Here is a 17,938-nt window from a genome sequence, read left to right on the forward strand (position 1 = left end):
CCTGGACAAATCCCAGGTGAGGGGCAGGTACAACTGCGTCAGGGATATAAGGAGGAGCCACTGCCAGCCATTTTGTGCTTGCGTGTTGCTTAGTGGGAGTGAGCACACGTTTGCATCCTCTTGATCAAGAAAAATTGCCTTGTTAAGATTTTCTGTCTCTTGTGTGTCTGTTTTTGGCACTGGAGGGTTATCAATTCCAACACCCCCAATGGAGATAGACAATATCAACATGAAGTTATGAACCTCAGGGTTGGCGGTGTGGCTCAAGTGGGAGAGCATGAGACGTTAATGTAAAACATAACACTGTAAAATTTCTAGATAGGCAAGCACAGAGACATGATCCTGGAGTCCCAGACACTTGAGAGGCTGAGGCAGGAGGATCACTTGAACCCAGGAGTTCAAGGCCAGCCTGGGCTGGGTCTGGCTAGGTAACCCAATCTGGCCTCAAACTCGATATCCTCCTGCCTCAGGCTCCAGAATCCCCCTCCTGGATTACAAGTATGCCACTATGCCTGGTTCAAAAAAAAAAAAGTTTAATTAAAACAGTTTAATTCCTTTATTGGTTTTTGCAATCAAGTTTGAGAACTCTGACTTATCCATAGGTTCTCATGCTTTTCTGCTTTATGTTTCTTTTTCTAAAAGTTTTATTTTTTAAGAATTCCTTTAATTATTATTTTAGATGGGGTCTGTCTTTGCCCAGGCTGGCTTGGACTCCTCAGATGAAGGCAGGTTTGTGCTGCACCCAAGGCCACATGGCTGGTGAATGGTCTCCTGCATCAACCAGGACACATCCATGACTCCAACATCCAGCTTCTACTCCCTCTGCCCGGGTCTGTCCATTCACAGCCCCCTCCCTGCCAGTGCTCAGAGCTCCTGGTAGGGGGAGGATGGCCATGAGTGTGGATGAGATCTTCAAAAGGAATTTGGTGACCTTAAGCAAGTCCTTCAAAATCTCCCAGCCCTGGCTTCCCCTGAGTCCAGTGAGGGGCCTGAGGGCTCAGTGACCCCATGTAGGGTCACACAGCTGCATGTACTCCACACTCAGCATGTGACAGGCTCTTCAAGTGCATGACTGGAAGGCACAATGCTGGCCTGAGAGAAACCTCAGCAGACAGAGGCTTGGGCCCTTCCAGTCTGTGTGCCACAGGAGAGGGCAGCATGGGGTTGTGGGCACGGGGTCCAGCACCTAGAGCAACCCACAGTGGGGACATCATCCTGGCATCTCCCTGAGTTGCCTTTCAGCCACGGTTCAGGATCCACTGGCCCATAACCTGGGGGTTCTTATTCTCTCTGTCTGTCTCTATCTCTGTCTCTGATGGGACTCGGGTTGAAACTCAGGGCCTTTTGCTTGTTAGGCAGTCGTTCTATCACTTGAGTCATGATTCGAACTTCTTTGCATTAGCTTTTTCAGATAGGGTCTCCTGCTTTTTGCCCTGGGCCAACCTTGGACCATGATCCTTCCTAGTGGCTGGGATTACAGGTATGAGCCAACACGTCTGGCTGGTTATAGTGTCCATACCTCTTGAGCCATTGGGAATGTTGTGGGATTCAAATGAGGTAGTGCAAGCAAAGAGCTTAGGAGATAGGTTGACGTGTAGAAAGCCCCCAAAATGCTAGCCTGTGGGCATACAGTATGTAGCACAGTACTGTAGCAGAGTACTCACCTGAGCATTTTCTTACAAAAGAAACCCCCCAAACAAAAACACCCTAGCTTATAATAAAGGCCTAAGGTGCTCATAGACACCTTAGGACAGGCTGCCTTGTCCACAGAGACTGTCTCAGCTCCTGAAAGAGTGGGGGCGGGGGTGGGCGTGATGACTAAATCCCCATATCCCCTCCAGGGTGTATTGCTCAGGTCAGGACTCTGGGTCAAGAAACATCTCTGAGCTCCTGGGGCCCCAGCACGAGACCCTTATTCCAGGACCCCCTGCCAGCTTCCTCCAGCCTGTGGCCACCCTGTCCCGCTCTGTGCCAGGAGGCTATTCACACATGAACAGCCACGAAGGACCTTCTTTATGCTACTCGGCTCAGGGGTGAGGCTGGGGGGAGACGGAGCTTCTCGGTATCCTGTCAGCCATGCAGAAGTAAAACCAGCTCCTTCGCTGATGCTAGTGAAAAGAAAAGAAAGGAAAGAGGGGGAAGAACAGGGGAAAGTAGAGGAAGAGAAGAGAGGGAAGAAAAGAAATTCTTGGCTAGGTCTTCCTCCTGCAGAGTCCCACAGACTATGGGGGGTCCAGTCCCTCTTGGGAACTCCCTGTCTGAGGGATGACCTCCCCAGCCCCACCTCTCCTCACAGGGCACTCCCACCCCATTAATTCTCAGCCTTTGCTAGCCAGAGGCCTCCTCCACTCCCCTCAAATGCTCTCTCTCATGGGATTTAAAAAATAAACAAGTAAATCCAAAGCTTTAAAGCACAGCTGTTAGGTTTGAGGCCCTGTCCTCTGCTGTGGGGACAGCAATAGTTAATGTAATAGGTAATATTCGTCGTGCTTTGTTGGAAGGACATTAGTCTGTAATTCAGTGCTCACTGCAGCTCTCGGAGTATGCTCCCATTTCGCAGATAGGGAAATGACATAGAGAGGTTAAGCCACTTGCCCAAATCACACTGATCAAAGCAAGGCTGCATAAAGCCACAGCTGCCTCCTCATGCCTGCCCAGGCTCACCATGCCCTCTCAGGGATTTGTGTGACCATCTTTGCACCCATTCTTGCCTGGGTGTTTCTGCTCTCAAGAACGGGCTCAGAGGCCCTCCAGCTGGCCACAGATGCAGCAAAAACCAAGCCTGACAGAGAACCCTACCCTAGACGGTGGCCTGAGTGTGTGAGGCTGGTTACAGGTCCATGTTTACCTTGAGGCCACCACACTGACAAAGGCTCTTAGTCCTGACTAGGGAGGGGACAGACTTTTAAGGACATGGGTGTAGAACCAAAGCTATTATTACCAGGACTTCTACTTTTGGGCTTCCCTTTCAGAAGTAAAGAAGTTGGCATCCCAAGCTGTGTGGGGTCAGTGCCATACCCACTGTCCTTCCCAGCTCCCCAGCCCAGCTCTCTGCCAGGGCACCCAGTTCTACCTGACCCCTTGCCACGCATATACACAAGCAAACACACAAAATGCCTATGTTCGCAACCTTCTAGAAAGCAAGGGAAAGCCAAAAGGGCTTGTCCTGAGTCTGTGAATGGCCTCACGGGATTCCTGCACACCTAAACTATTTGCAAAATTGCACTGAGTGCACACACGTGGCTGTGTAAAGTACAGGTGTGCGCAGAACCAGTGCAAAATGCAAGTGTTTTGACCCCTTGTTCAAAAAGTATGGTGGCTCAACGTTAAAGTCTCACTTGGAGCCCTTGTGAACTCGTCCATCTGAGCTCAGAGCCCTCCACAACTGCACAGGCCACGTGCTCAGGAAGCAAGTTATGAATGTGTGCTGTGAGTCTACACTGCAGGTGATTTTCTGGTTAGAGGGCTCAGGGATTTTGTTAGAACCTCGAAAGGAGCTGTGATTCTCAAAAGGTTCAGAATCATTGGTGGCTGGGTTTGAATCTCAGGCACTTATTTACACTGTGGGCCACTGAGTCCCTGAGCCTGTTTCCTTGACTGCACAGTGGGGATTGCAACTGCACCTCCCTTACAGGGTTCTTGGGAGGACAGGAGGTTTGGGAGTCAAGAGTTTAATGGCAGACACATTTAAAACACCCAGTTAGTTAACTGACTGTTGGTTAAGCCAGTTCTGCTTGCTAGGTCCAGTGTCAGATTGAAGTTTCCCCCTCCCTCCTGACATCTGTACCTCTGTACCTTGACCTCTCAGGTATACCTTCCATGGATGTCCCCAGCAGACCCCCAGAGCCCAGCAGCAGCTCTGGAGGACACATGCTGGTGTTACTGTCAAGCAATCTGATGTGAGAAGGGACAGGCCTGCGTTGGCTGAGATGGCCTTTCTCTCCAATGCTGCCCATCGGCTACCTGACTCGGGTGGTTTGCAGGACCTGGGCTATCAGAATATGTGACAGACAGCAGCAACCTCCGGGGCCCCAGGGATGGGGGGAAGAAGATTTGGGGCTAAGCTGGGTGGGGCTGGGCCCCCAGAAGGATCTCACAGCTGCTGAGTCTCTCAGCAGCGCTCTTGACAGAACCTCTCAGAAGAGGGTCTTAGGAGACCTGGGGCTCTGGGGCCCTTGGTGGTCCCTGTTTCCCCTCCAGGGCTCTGGTGGTGGCTGCTGAGAGTCCAGTGCTGCATCCGAAATCATCCCTGTGGGGCCTGCTAGCATTGTGGGTGAATAGGCCATCTCCCTTTCCCTCCTTTCCCTGTTCCCTTCGTTCGCCCTGCCTAGCCCCCAGACCCCCTTTCCTTCCATTAGGAGGGGCATGACTCTGGGCCTGAGCGTGGGGCTGAGACTCCCGCATGATCTCGGGGTCTGCAGCCACTCAGTCTTCATCCCCATGTCTGCAAGATGCAGATAGAGTACCCTCATTCCTGCCCTGGAGGCGCCCTCCCTGTGTGCAACCTGTACAATGTGCGTCTTTATACTGAAGAAAACTGGCATCAGCCAGGGGTGTAGCTCAGGCAGAACACCTGCTTACCAAGCACAAAGCCCTGGGTTTGAGCCTCAGCACTGCAAAAAAAAAAAAAGGCCTCAACCAACTGTCCAACAAGAGCGGAATGGGAGCTGGCATGGTGGTATACACCTGTAGTCCCAGCACTTGGGAGGCTGAGGCAGGAGCCCAGGAGTTTGAGGCCAGCCAGTGCAACACAGTGAGATTCTGTCTCAAAAAGAAAAAAAAAGAGAGAGGAGGGGTAACTAAGTCATGTGATGGAATATTATGCACAGTAATGTAACAGTTCCTAAAAGCTAACTGAGCTTTTTTTTTTTTGCAGTACTGGGGTTTGAACTCAGGGCCTACACCTTAAGCCACTCCCCCAGACCTTTTTTTGTGATGGTTTCTGTCAAATAGGGTCTCACAAACTATTTGCCCAGCCTGGCTTTGAACCAGGGATCTCTGCCTCCTGAGTAGGTAGGATTGCAAGCATGAGTCACCAGTGCCCAGCTCTAACTGAGCTTGTAAGAAAGGTGTCCAGGACATATTTTCAAATGAAAAATCAACATCACAAAACAATCTACACACTGCAAATCACTTGTATCAAGCCAAACTACCCATTCTCTAAACATATTTATACCCAGAGAATGGTCTGGGAACATTGCAGCCTCTGAGTAGAGGAGGGGGCTACAGTGACTTTCACTCACCCTCTGGAGCCCTTGAACAGGCCCTGAGAGCCTGTCCCAGCTCCTAGATTCCCCCAAAGGAATGGAATTCTTATTCCGCAACCAAGACCAGGCTGCACATCTGGCACTGGGGTGGCAATTCTGAGTGGCTTGTAAATAAATAACCAGCTTCCCCATCACTGATAGTAAAATTGTTACAACCACCATTTATTAACTCCCCACCAAGAGCCAGGCACAGCTTAGCCTCACCGTCACAGCAGCAAGATGGCAGTTACCAGCATGGACCTGACTGTAGAGAAACTTGAAGGGTCTGAGATTTCACCCTGCTCGCAAGCTGGGAGGTTAGCACTTCCTATCTGGAAGATACTAGCAGAAGACACGAGGCTCCTGGGCCAGAGACAAATTTGTCTCTGGGGAGTTCAAGTTCCCCTTGGCTCCTTGTCCCCTTGTTTCACGGGCAGATTGGGAGGTGGACACAGGTAGACATGGTATGCACAGTGGGTTCATGTTTTAGCTGAGGATTCCCAAGCTTAGGAAATTTCCAGTCTTCTAAGAGTGCTTCTAGCAAACTTGCCCCCCCCCCATGGCTCTGGAGGGAGACACTGCCTTTATTATCCTTTCATAAAGGAGGTCCCTGGGGGAGACATTCTATCTTCCAAGGCCATTTGCTATACAAGTATCCTTGAAAAGATAAACCAGCTGAACAAGGCAGCTCATGACTATAATCCCACCTGTTTAGGAGGTGGGGATCTGGTGGATTGTAGTTTGAGGCCAGCCTGGAAAAAGCTAAAGAGACCCCAACTCAACAAAAAAAGCTGGGTGTGGTGGTATATCCCTGTCATCCCAGTTACAAAACAGGTATAAACACAATCATAGTCCAAGCCAGCCCAGGCAAAAACTTGCCAGACAAGGTCCTGAGTTCAAAGCCTGTAACACACAGACACACACACACACAGACACACACACACACACACACACACTAACCCAGAACAAAAGCTGTCACAAGAGAAGCAGAAGTACCAGAGGCCCCCAAGAGAATGACTTCTTAAAGTTGACTGCTGGGGAAGTGAGGTACTGAGAAACTGAGGACAAAGCCAACTCCAAAGTCCTTGTCTTTTCCTCCTGCCTTCACAGTGGGCTGCTGGTCTAGCCTGGGAACCAAAGAGCTGCAAATATCATTGCTTCAGAGGGAAACTACTGAGTTCCTGACAGTGACCTTTGCAAGAACTGTGGCACAGAGCCTGCCTGTGGCTGCCTGTCTGTGCCTGGCTCTAGCACAGCCATTTGAGAAGGAAATTCCTCCTGACACTTCCCCATCTCCCAGTCCATGTCACAGGAGCTGGAAATAAGGAATGAGCTTCTGGAGACGGATAAGTGCTCTTTTCTTTCCCAGAAGGAAAAAAAATGCCACGTTGTTCTATATTTATTGAAATTTGAAATTATTTATGGAGCAAAAAAAGAGTTGGTGTCCAGTGCCCAGCCAGAAAAGGGTCTGGGCTTGTTTTTGTCTCCTTGGATCACCTTGTCCCCCAGTGACCTGGTGGGACTTTTTCAGAGCTGGAGGCTGCCCCGCTTTCAGGCTCTCCTGTCTCACCTGCCGCCTCTGGCGCTGCTCCTCCAGCTCTGCAGAGAGAGGTAGAGGTCAAGGTTGGCACTGGTTTCATAGTTTCTCTCTGTGTAAAGCTGGCCACTCACATAGATGCCATGGAAGAAGGTCTGTCTTTGTCACATTGCTTCTCTCGACTTTGCCCTGGTCACTGGAGATGAGCCCCACCCCCAAGGTTCGTCTGCTCAGATGCTGGGAGGGGCTGAGATGAGGGCTCGCCCTACAGCCAGCAAGCCCCGCCCCAGGAAATATTCTATATGAAGGCCTTTAATACATATCAGCCATTTGTTTTAACTTCGCAGCAACTATGGCTAGATAAATACAGCTTTATCTGTTTTACAGATGGGGACACTGAGGTTCAGGATGTCTTCCATGACCAGCCTTCATGGCTGGTGGAGCTCAGAGATGGGACTAGAACACAGTCCTCTGTTCTCCAGGCTAACTTGTCCTAACACCATAAAGCTTCTGAACCAGGATGTCAGACTGACATTTTGCACCTGAGGCCACCTCTGATGCTCAGGGTGGTGTGACACAGGCTTAGCTTCCCCTCTGCAGTGTGAAACATTACCAGGCTCTTTGCTGTCTGACTTCCAGGGGGTTCTAAGTTTCCTTCAAGTGAACTCTGTGCTATTAGCCTGGAAAGGGCCAGAGAGGGTCAGTGATCTGCCCAGGGTCACTGAGTGAGTCACAGCAGGGCCAGGACCAGGTCCTGCCTTGGGGCCAGGCCCTGTCACGCACACCTCCATGGCACGAGCCTCTGCAGGGAGTGGCAAATGGGCTGACGCTCTGCCTCAGGGAATGCACTGTGGACCATGTTCTTCCCCTGAAAAGACGTTCCAGTAAGTTTCAAATAAGCCTCCAGGGCAGACAGGGAAATAACAGGGTGGCGAGGCTGGGCAGGCAGGAGGATGGAAGACAGGGAGGAGTAGACCTGACTTCCCACGCTTTCCTGCCTGGGGCGGCATCTGGCGACTATGGGACAGACACCTGCAGTGGGTTTGTCTGGGGGCTTTGAGGAGGGCCGGGCCTCTACATGAGAGAGGCCTACTTGAGTGAGGAAGGACACCCAGGAGTGGAGAGGAGGTGCTACTGTTCCCTCTGCCAGAGGTCATTCCTGCCCCTCCCCAGGTCAAAGATGAAAGTCATCCCTCTCCAAATCCCCTCACTGCCAGGTGCTGGTCATGCCCAGTAACTTTGGGAAGAAGAATGGGAAGGGGTGGGGTGTAAGAAAGAGTGATATAGACAGGTGAATTTGATCAAAGTACATATAATGTATGTAAATATCACAATGAAACCCCTTTGAACAATTAATTTATGCTAATAAAAATTTATTTTAGCTGGGCACAGGTGGCTCATGCCTGTAATCCTTGCTACTTAGGAGGCTTAAATTGGGAGGATCAATTTAAGGCATCTAAGCAAACAGTTCAAGAGACCCCACCTCTAAAATAACCAAAGCAAAAATGGACAGGAAGTATGACTCAAAAAGTAGAGCATCTGCTTTGCAAGCACGCAGCCCTGAGTTCAAACCCCAGTCCCACCAAAAAAAAATTATTTAAAAATATGGGTGTAGACATATTGCTCAATTTAAAAAAGCACACTGCAGTGTCAGGCCCTGTGAGACCTGCAGGTGACAATTCCATGGGTGACTGTCCCCGACATTGTAGGAGGCTTAGCATCCTTGTCCCTCCTGGTGGTAGTGTTCTTCTACACCCAGCCCCACACCCTCCCTCCTGCTAGTGTGACAAAGAAAGGACAGCAAAAATGTCATGACGCACTTCCAAACGTGGCACGCTGAGAACCACTGCATCAAGGAGGCTGGCCTGTGAACAGACAACAGCCAGAGCCGGCTGAGTGCGTGGTGTTTGCACGTGTGTACAAGGGCTCGGGGGTTCTGGAGGGGTCCGGGGCTGTTCGTGTGGGATGGAGGAGAGTGAGGCGCCTGCCTAGCAAGTGTGAGGCCCTGAGTTCAAACTCCAGTACCACCCAAAAAAAGAAAAGAAAAAAGAGAGTGAGGGAAGGCTATCTGCCCTTTCTCCAACTTTGCAGGGTGTACCAGGTAAATAGCATGTGTTACCATTGTAATTATCAAAATTAATGAAGAGGAGCCAGGCGTGGTGGCACAAGCCCACAATTCCAGCACTTGGGAGACCGAGGCAGGAAGACAGAGAGTTCTAGACCAGCCTGGCTACAAAGTGAGACCCTGTCTCAAAAAAAAAAAAGAAGAAGAAAGAAGGAAAACCTTTTAAAAGAAAAAGGATGTAAGAACAAAAAAGTGATAGGTTGAAAGGTGGGGAGGGATGAAGGAAAGAAAAGAAGAGAAGTAAGGAAAGGGAGGAAGAGGAAAGAAGGAGGAACTGCTCTGGAGACCCAAGCCTCTGTGAGATGAGAGCACACCAGGGAGGCTGAGAGCAGCACCTGCCAGGCACTTCCCCAGTCACACAAAGCTGGCACCCTCCTGCCAGTCCCACACGTCCTCCACTGGCCATAAAGGCCCCTTTCTCTGATGGCTGTTTGTGTTGGGCCCCCCACCTCCATGGCAATCTGCAGTCACCAGTGAGCGCAGGAGAGGCACAGCTGAAGGGCTCGCTCAGCAGGCCAGTGCCTGAGGCCCTGGAAGCCATCTGTTTCCAGCCTCCTGCTCATCCTGGAGGTAAACAGGACCCAGAGCCACCTCTGCCACATTTGGCCCCACACCCCCTACCCTCCCCAGCCCTGGCCCTGCCCCATCCTGACTCTAGAAATGAACACACATCCTCTGTTCTTCCTCTGCCCACAACATAAATCACAGCTCCTCTGTGACAAGCAGTCAAAGCCAGGTCCCGGCAGCCTGCATCACAGGCGCCATTGACACCCTGCTGCCTGGAAGCCATGGCCAGTCCCTGTTCCCAAATGGCTCTGACCACAGTGAGGTGGATCCTGGGTCCTTCTCCAATGCCACAGTGGGGGCTGGTCCAAAGATGAAGCTTTCACTTTTAAATGCTCTGTATTTAAAGCCTGCCCCACACGCAGCTCCAGGAATGCAGGACAGACACCCAGTGTAAACGAGGACAGGACGATCGTAACAATTTTGCTACAGATTTTAAAACAGAGGAGCATCCGAAGTCACCTGAGTGTCTGACAACAGGGGGTTGGTTACACAAATTATGGTATAGCACACAACTGAGTATTACGCAGCTATTTATATTGAAATGACCGCTATAGAGCCTAATGTAGTTATAATTAATTTATTTGTAGGACCTAAAGCCAGAGTTTTGTGAATATGCTTAGAGCTATGAGACTAAAAGACTCATGACCTTCTTGACAAGACTATGGCGGCCCAAAATTGAATCACTGTGCTGTGGCAGGGTATGTAACGCCGCGATGACTGGTTCATGTCACACAGGAATGGAGTGTGTTCTACACGTCTCACTTTTGTGTCTGTATATAGTGTGGGAGACCACACCACACCACCCTAAGTCCTCTTATCACCGAGTAGAATTAAGTGGGCTTTTTTCCTCCATTTTTCTAGCAATGTGATCCACACCCTTACCATGTGAGGACCACATCAGCCAGATATTTCTTAGCAACCACAGCAAAACAAACGTGGCCATCCCTAGTCTCCATCGCAGTGTCCGTAGCATGAAAGTCAGTGACCGCTCTTGCTATCAGAGCGCAGCGTTCTCTGGAGTGTCGGCCGAGGCTGACTTGGGAAGAGAGTGATGTGTCTCCAGGGCTTAGACTATGTTTTACCAACATGAAATTCAGCCACAACAGACCTCAGCAACCAGCAAACACTTTGAGCTCTAATGGCACAGAGGTACCAGGTGGCGGCCAAGAGATGGTCCTTGGCAGTGACCGTGTTCATGTGACCGCAGGGCTGAGTGGGTATTTATTATCATCATTACTATTATTTTTAGATTGCTGCTTCTGTTCAGTGCTGGGGTTGAACCCAGGGCCTCATGTATGCTAAACTCTACCACCGAGCTGCACGCCCAGTCCTTGGGCAATTATATGAATATACTATTGAGTTTTACCTATATTCTTTGATTTTTTTAAAAAGAAAACAGAAAAGTGAACCTACTGATGGCAATGATGAAAAAGGTGTTTATCTGAGTCACAGCACCAAAAAGAAAAAAGAAAAAGGTGTTTGCCCTTTTGTAAGACAATAAAGAACAACAATAAAAGAAAAGAACGTATATAAAGCTTTTTTTTTTTTTTTCGTGGTATTGGGGTTTGAACTCAGGGCCTCAAGCTTGCTAGGCAGGCACTCCACCATTTGAGCCCTTTTTTGGGATGGGTTTTTCGAGATAGGCTCTTGAGAACTATTTGCCAGGAGCCGGCTTCAACCAAGATCCTCCTAATCTCTCACAGGCGTGAGCCACCAGTGCCCTGCTACAAAGCATTTTTAGATACGATGACAGCTGTATCATCTGAGATTTGCTTTAAAATCCTTCAGCAAACAAATGAGAAGTACAGGCAGCACAGGGTGGGGTGTGAGTGATCACAAGTCAGGGACAGCGCTGGGAGTTGGTTATATTCTTCCTTCTTGTTTGGTGAGTGTTTGAACAGTTCCACAATGAAAGGTAAAAACCAAATCTATAAACAAAGTATCGGGAGCAGATCCTCAGCATCACGTGATGTGATGAGGCATCATGGAGTCCCCGACACTGCCCTGTCTCCACGACTGCCCTACAACTTTTTTTTTTTTTGCAGTATTGGGAATTGAACCCAGGGCCTTGCACATGTTACACAAATGCTATATCACTGAGCTACATCCCCAGATTTTATAAATTTATTATATTACATTATTTTATTTTGACAGGATCTCTGTCTCCTGAGTGCTGGGATTATGGTCGTGTGCCATCACGCCCGGCTACTATCCAATGAATTTTATAAGGATTAGCTGGATCAAAACACAAAACCCAGTAATAATTCCATCCAGGAATTAAGTATGTGCTTAATTCCCTTATGAAAACAGTGCGTTCGCTTACAAGAGAAGTGTATTATCCATATGCAACAACAAAAAGACATTCAGGAGCTCTCACAGCAAGGGAGTGTTGGCATGGCAGGGGCTGGATGGGGAGCAGTCATATTTTGTATGGCCTGAAATTTTTCTTGCCATGTGCGTGTGTCAATATTTTCAAGTTATTTGATTGATTTAGAATCAAGAAAAGCCACCAAACAGGTATTGTTAGCTTTTTCTTTCTTTTCTCGTGGTATTTCTTTGCTTTTTTCAACTTGTTTTGTCAACAAAGGGAGCAGGTATTCATTAAAGGACAGGAGATAGCAGGCATCAAAGGTTAAAACTAAATTTTAGGGCTGGGATGTAGCTCACTGGTAGAGCACTTGGCTACCATCTGAGTTAGAAATCTAGCACCATACAAAGAAGAAAAATGAGGAGGAGGAAGAGGAGGAGGAAGAAGAGAGTGGGAGGGAGGGAAGGGAAGGAAAGAAGAAAGGAAATTCAAAAAGGAATGGATTTTGCCCATTAGCTTAATTCCACCATACTTCTAGGAGTAGAGACCCTACCCATCCTCCCCCTTGGCCCAAAAAACCTCCACTGCTGGATTTTAGCAACTGGACACCTCTCAGGCCTGGCTGCCAGGTGCCTTGCTTAATGCGTGGCTGGCACGCCCTCTGGTGGCCTCTTGCAGAAGTGCATAGGCAATGTTCTTTATGGGATCACAGAAGCCGTTGCAAGTCCTCACCACAAGTCACAAACTGTAGCAACACTGGCAAAATTTGACATATAGATGTACTGTCTATACCTGTACAGCTGCACATGTCACAATGCCCTAAAAGCTTCTAAATATGTTGCCAACAATTAAAATTCTGAACATTTTACATGAATGCCCAGATTTCCGCTTTCTTTGGAAAGTGAGATCTTTGGATGGCCAGGGCTGAAACCTGTGCTCTCCTGTCTGGTCTCTACTGTACCCATTTTGGTTGGTGTTCCATTTGTCCTGCACACAACAGATGGAATGAGTCTTCCTAAAAATATTCACATCCTCCTGAATCTTTAGAATGTGACCTTATTTGGAGACAGGATCTTTGCCGGTGAAATTATTTAAGAATCTCAGCCAGGTGCCAGTGGCTCATGCCTGTAATCCTAACTACTCAGGAGGCAGAGATCAGGAGGATCTCAGTTCAAAGCCAGCTCGGGCAAATAGTTCGAGAGACCCTATCTCGAAAAACCCATCATAAAAAAGGGCTGATGGAGTGACTCAAGATGTAGGCCCTGAGTTCAAACCCCAGTACCACACACACACACACAAAAGAATCTCAAGAAAAAAATCATGCTGGATTTAGGGTGGATTGTAACTCTGCTGTCCTCTTCTTAGAGGCAGACAGAGAGAGGAGAATGCCCTATGAAAACAGTGACAAACTGGACTGATGTACCCACAACCCAAGCGACACCAGGAACAAATGCATAGCAGCAGAAGCCAGGAGAGAGGCATGGAATGGTATCTCCCTCGGCGTCTTAAGAAGAAACTAACACCTTGAATTCAGGTTTTTGGCTTCCAGAGCTGTGAAAAATACATTTCCGTTGTTTTATTTCCCCTGGTTTGTGGTCATTTGTACAGCAGTGTAAAATCTAATATATAATCCCTAAGACATCCTGTCCCTTTCAACAGTATCTCCCAAACAGCCTCCAGGCTGGAGAGCTCACTAACCCCCCTACCTGGGTGGTGGGTAACTTTTGGAAAGTTCTTCTGCTAACCCTGCAGAGAACACCAAAGATGTGCATCAGGTTGGGTCAATCATCCCTGCAGGCTGAGGTCTAGAAACAGTTTTCGGAGGGGCCTTAAATCATGGGCATGATGAAAACCAGGAGGAACAGGTGGTAGTTGGCACATCCCAGGTGACAGGCACTGAAGACCCAGAAGTGGGGAAGTGTGGGCCACAGCCATGAGCACCTACTCATCCTTTCTGTTCTCCCTGGACACTGGAATGCAAGCGTGTGGTTGAGTGGGGTCAATAGGTTGGAATTAAATTGCAAAGAGTCCAAATCTTTTAAAATTCTAGGTTCCCTATCATGCTAAGTAAAGTATGTGACATTATTAACATCCCTGTTGTTGTTTTGTTTTGTAGAGAGAATGGTTGGTTTGTAACTTTCCAGAAAGCTTCCCTAAGTCCTTCCTTCCCTACTGGTCAGGTGATCCGAGCCTGGCCAATCACAGCATCCCATCCTCCAGGCTGTGGCAGAATGAGCCTGGAGACTGGTGTATGGATTCTGGGAGCAGCAGCACCCTCTGCTGGCCAGTACTGGAGATGGCCCACAGAGATCAGAGAGAATGAGGCCAACAGGTAAAACCAGCAGAGACCAGAGATATGAGGTGACCAGCATGAGGGAGTCCTGGGGTGCTGATCTCACTGTTGCCATCCCTGAGATTTCTTCCAGGTGCTTCCCAAATAACCAGCCTTCTAAAAGAACCAAGAAATACCACTTTGTCTACGCCAGTCTGAGTTAAATTTCTGTCATTTGCGACCCATGTGTCCTGGTTGGTACTTGCTTCCAAAACCCAGCCCCTGCCACCCAGGAAGCCAAGGAAGACAGGGAATGGTGTCCATCCAGCCAGCTGTCCTGCCTCCAGCTCACAGAGGCTGGCTCCTCCTGGTGAGCATGTGGGCACTTGGTGCCATTAGGGTGAGACTGGAAACGCACAGGGGTGTGACTCCAAGTTAAAACAGACCCCGCCAGAGAAGATAACAAATCAAAGCCTCTCTGTGGTGTTTCTGCCCCACATTTTCTATCTGTAGAGAGTCGTTTTTTTGAGTCAAGTCTCCTTTTAAAATATAAGTTGGGAGAAAAGTTCAGGAAGCAGAAAACAGGCCAATTGGCCAAAATATCAGTACTAGAATGTCCCAAATTTACAAAATTACCAGGATTTCTTTGCTTTCACTAAACATAAGGTTTTCAGAAGCTCAAACAAAGTGTCGACATTTTTGTTTCCAACAAGAAGTGACTGGGATACACTGGCTTGGAAGCAATTTGCAGAAGATTCTAAAGGAAAGGGTAAAATCATTCAAAACAGTGAAGAGAAGCAAAGCCTTGATGGCAGTGGCCAGCGCTAGGAGCCATCATAGGCATTTTAGACAAAGGGAACGTTCAAATGAAGACAGGTAGAGAAGGTACCCTGAGGGTGATGTCAGTGCTGAAGAGGAACAAAATAATTTATTCAGTCATTCATTCATCTAACATGTACATCCGGTTACCCATCAAGCCTGGGCCCCAGAGATACAGACATGATTCATGCCCTCCATGAACTGGGTTCACCAGGGTGGGATAGAGGACTGTACAAGGCTGGAGAGGAATAGAAGCAGCTTGGTCCTCTCTGCCTAAGGAGGTGTGTATGGAGAAGACACATGATACTTGAGCTGGGTTTTGAAGGATATGTGGGAGTTCACCAAATAAGGAAAGGGAATGGCAAATATATCAGGGAGGAATATAGCCTATGCAAAAGCTGCAAGGAACAGAAACTGGCGGGGAGGGGATGAAGACAAGGCTGGTGAGGAGGTTGGGGACCAAATCACCAGGCTGTCAAAAGCCGAAGTAATTTGACTTTTCTCCCTGTGGGTAAGAGGGAGCCGTTGAGGGTTTTATGTAGAGGAAGAAAAATCACCCTGCTGCCATGGCAGTTGTGACTAAGGTAGACAAGGAGTGCTAGAAAGGAAGGGGCTAGAAGACCAGGTCAGGGACTATAGCTGTCCTAGTGACAGGTAATCAGGGCTGTGCACTGGGAATTCATTCACTCAACAGATAATCCGCACCTGACACGACTAGAGGCAGAAGCTAGCCTAGACACTGGAGTGTGATGGTTAATTTCATGGGTCAACTTGAGCAGGCCACGGGGTGCCCAGATTAAATAGCTCAGTCCCCCAGTGTATTCACGGTCCCGCCATGAGGAAGAGGCAGGAAGAGAGGGGGAGCAGGCCTCCTCTGGAGAGCCCCTCTGCTCACAGCCTGTCCACCACAGGGTCACTGGGTATAAGGCCCTGCAAGGGAGGCTGGGAGAAGTTAGTGTCGCTTGGCAGTCACGTGACCAGCTAGCTACAAGAGGCTCTGTTACTACGTTAGGGGAGATGGGATGTGAAGCAACTTGTGGCTCTGTGTTTGGGGAACTGTTAGGAGCCTTGCGGGTACACGCCAGGCCCCTCTCTCCAGAGGGCAAGGCTGTCCTCCTCCTTTTCACCTATGCCAGCTCTCAGGACACCAGTGGCTCTCAGAGCACTCTACATTTGAGACTCATCTGTCGCCTCTGGGAGGAGTGGATGAGTTGACTCAGGTAGTCAAGGGCCTGGTTATCCTCAGAGAATGAAGCCATCAGCATCATTGCTCCCCCTAAAGCTTGCTTCTTCCCCTCCTCCTCCTCCTGCACCTCACTTAGCTTAGCTCATGGTGTCATAGTCCCCAGAAGCCCAGGCTAAGCACCCCAACACCCAGCTGTTTACGGGCTTTTGTCATCCCACGTCCATAGGACCTGTTTCTCCTGCAGGGCCCTAAGAAAGAAAAGATTAGCCATGTCTTCGCTGATAAGGGGTCCCCAAGACCACCCCTGTGAGTGATTTTTGCCTAGAAGGACTCACAGGGGTCCACATATATTTGTATTCACAGTTAAGACCATTCTGGTGAAAGGACAGAGAGAAAAGTCAGTGGAGGGACAGATGGGGGGAGCAGGTGCAGGCTTCCGAGTCCCCTTCCAGGAAAGTCACACGGGACTCACTTCATTCCTCCCCGGGCCTCTAAGCACACATGTGAAATGGTTTCTACTAACAACAGCGCCCATGTGGGTACTGGGCAGGTCACACAGGTGCCCTCTGCCTGGCAGGGACCAACATTCTAGACTCCCCAAAGGAAAGCAGATGTGTGCCTCAAACCAAACTGCTTGCCTGAACAATTTTGGCCCAGTGAGCCACTTTTCTCAGAGAATCCTGGGAACTCTCCTGAAATCCAAGATACCAGGGGCCAACTCTGAAAGTAGGCCTTAACAGAATGGTGGTCAGGGATTGGAAGAGTGGCTCAAGTAGTAAAGCACACCCTTTACAAACATGGAGCCCTGAGTTCAAACTCTAGTTCTGCCAAAAAAAGAAAAAGTTCTAGTCAGTTACCTGTGGGTCACACCTGTAATTCTAGCTATTTGGGAGGCTGAGATCAGGAGGATCACACTTTAAGGCCAGCCCAGGCAAACAGTTCACAAGAGCCTCTTATTGCAATAAACTTTTTCATTTCTTGTGTGCGTGCGTGTGTGCATGCAGCACTGGGGTTTGAACTCAGGGCCTATACCTTGACACCTTGAGCCACTCTACCAGCCCTTTTTTGTGATAGGTTTTTTTGAGGTGGGAGGGGGGTCTCATGAACTGTTTGCCCAGGCTGGCTTAGACTCAGAATTCTCCTGATTTCTCCCTCTTGAGTAACTAGGATTACAGGTATGAGCCACCATGCCCAGCTTTCATCGTTCAATTTAATTAAATCGTACAATTTAACTTTGCTTTGCAAAGATGTGATTAATCAGAGCAACTATGATCTGTGTGTGTGTGTGAGAGAGAGAGAGAGAAAGAGATAGAGAGACAGAGAGAGAACCCTATGCTTAGCTTAACAGCAAACAATCTCTGGATCACACCTTTGCTGCCTCTCACAGAATTCCAACACTGAGTAATCTAATCCAATCCCTTTAGTTTACCAGTGGGGAAACTAAGGCTGTGGTGAGTGACAACGGTGAGGTGACAACTTCAGTGGCAGAGCTGGTGTCCTCACTTCAGTACTTCCTCCCCAGCACCCCACAGTTCATTCCTATTCACCATAACTTGTTATGACAAGCCAGGAATCTTCAAGGGGTGTGTCATCTCCTGCTGGGAGATACTAGGAGTGGCTGCTAAACTGGACAACTGACCTTGGAGTCAACCAGGCCTTGAGCAACGTCAAAGCTCCACTGCATGCAGCTCCAAGAACCAAGGTCATCCCTTCGAAAAGTGTATACCTGCCTCCTGGAGTTGCAGCAAGGGCTCCCAACATAAAAGGATAGGTGTGGATGGGAACAGAGAAACACTTGTGGGCTCCTGGGGATCAAACCCAGGGACACATGCCTGCTGTGCAAGTGCTTTCCTCCTCAGCTACACACTCAGCCCACAA

The 17,938-nt window shown here is 49.0% G+C and overlaps 1 protein-coding gene across 2 annotated transcripts in view; it reads right to left on the bottom strand.

Moving 5' to 3' along the window:
* Spock2 (SPARC (osteonectin), cwcv and kazal like domains proteoglycan 2) overlaps positions 1–17,938 on the bottom strand; it is a 50,760-nt gene that overhangs the window by 2,999 nt on the left and 29,823 nt on the right. The window contains exon 11 of one of the 2 annotated variants that reach the window (XM_074079085.1): positions 6,798–6,845. The exons of the other annotated variant lie outside the window; for it this stretch is intronic. Coding sequence (XP_073935186.1) covers positions 6,813–6,845 — 33 coding nt within the window. The 3' untranslated portion in view covers positions 6,798–6,812. Of the gene's footprint in view, positions 1–6,797; positions 6,846–17,938 lie in introns of those variants that run through there. 2 annotated transcript variants of the gene reach the window in all.

Source organism: Castor canadensis, chromosome 7 (genome assembly GCF_047511655.1).
Source record: "Castor canadensis chromosome 7, mCasCan1.hap1v2, whole genome shotgun sequence".
Classification (NCBI taxonomy): domain Eukaryota; kingdom Metazoa; phylum Chordata; class Mammalia; order Rodentia; family Castoridae; genus Castor; species Castor canadensis.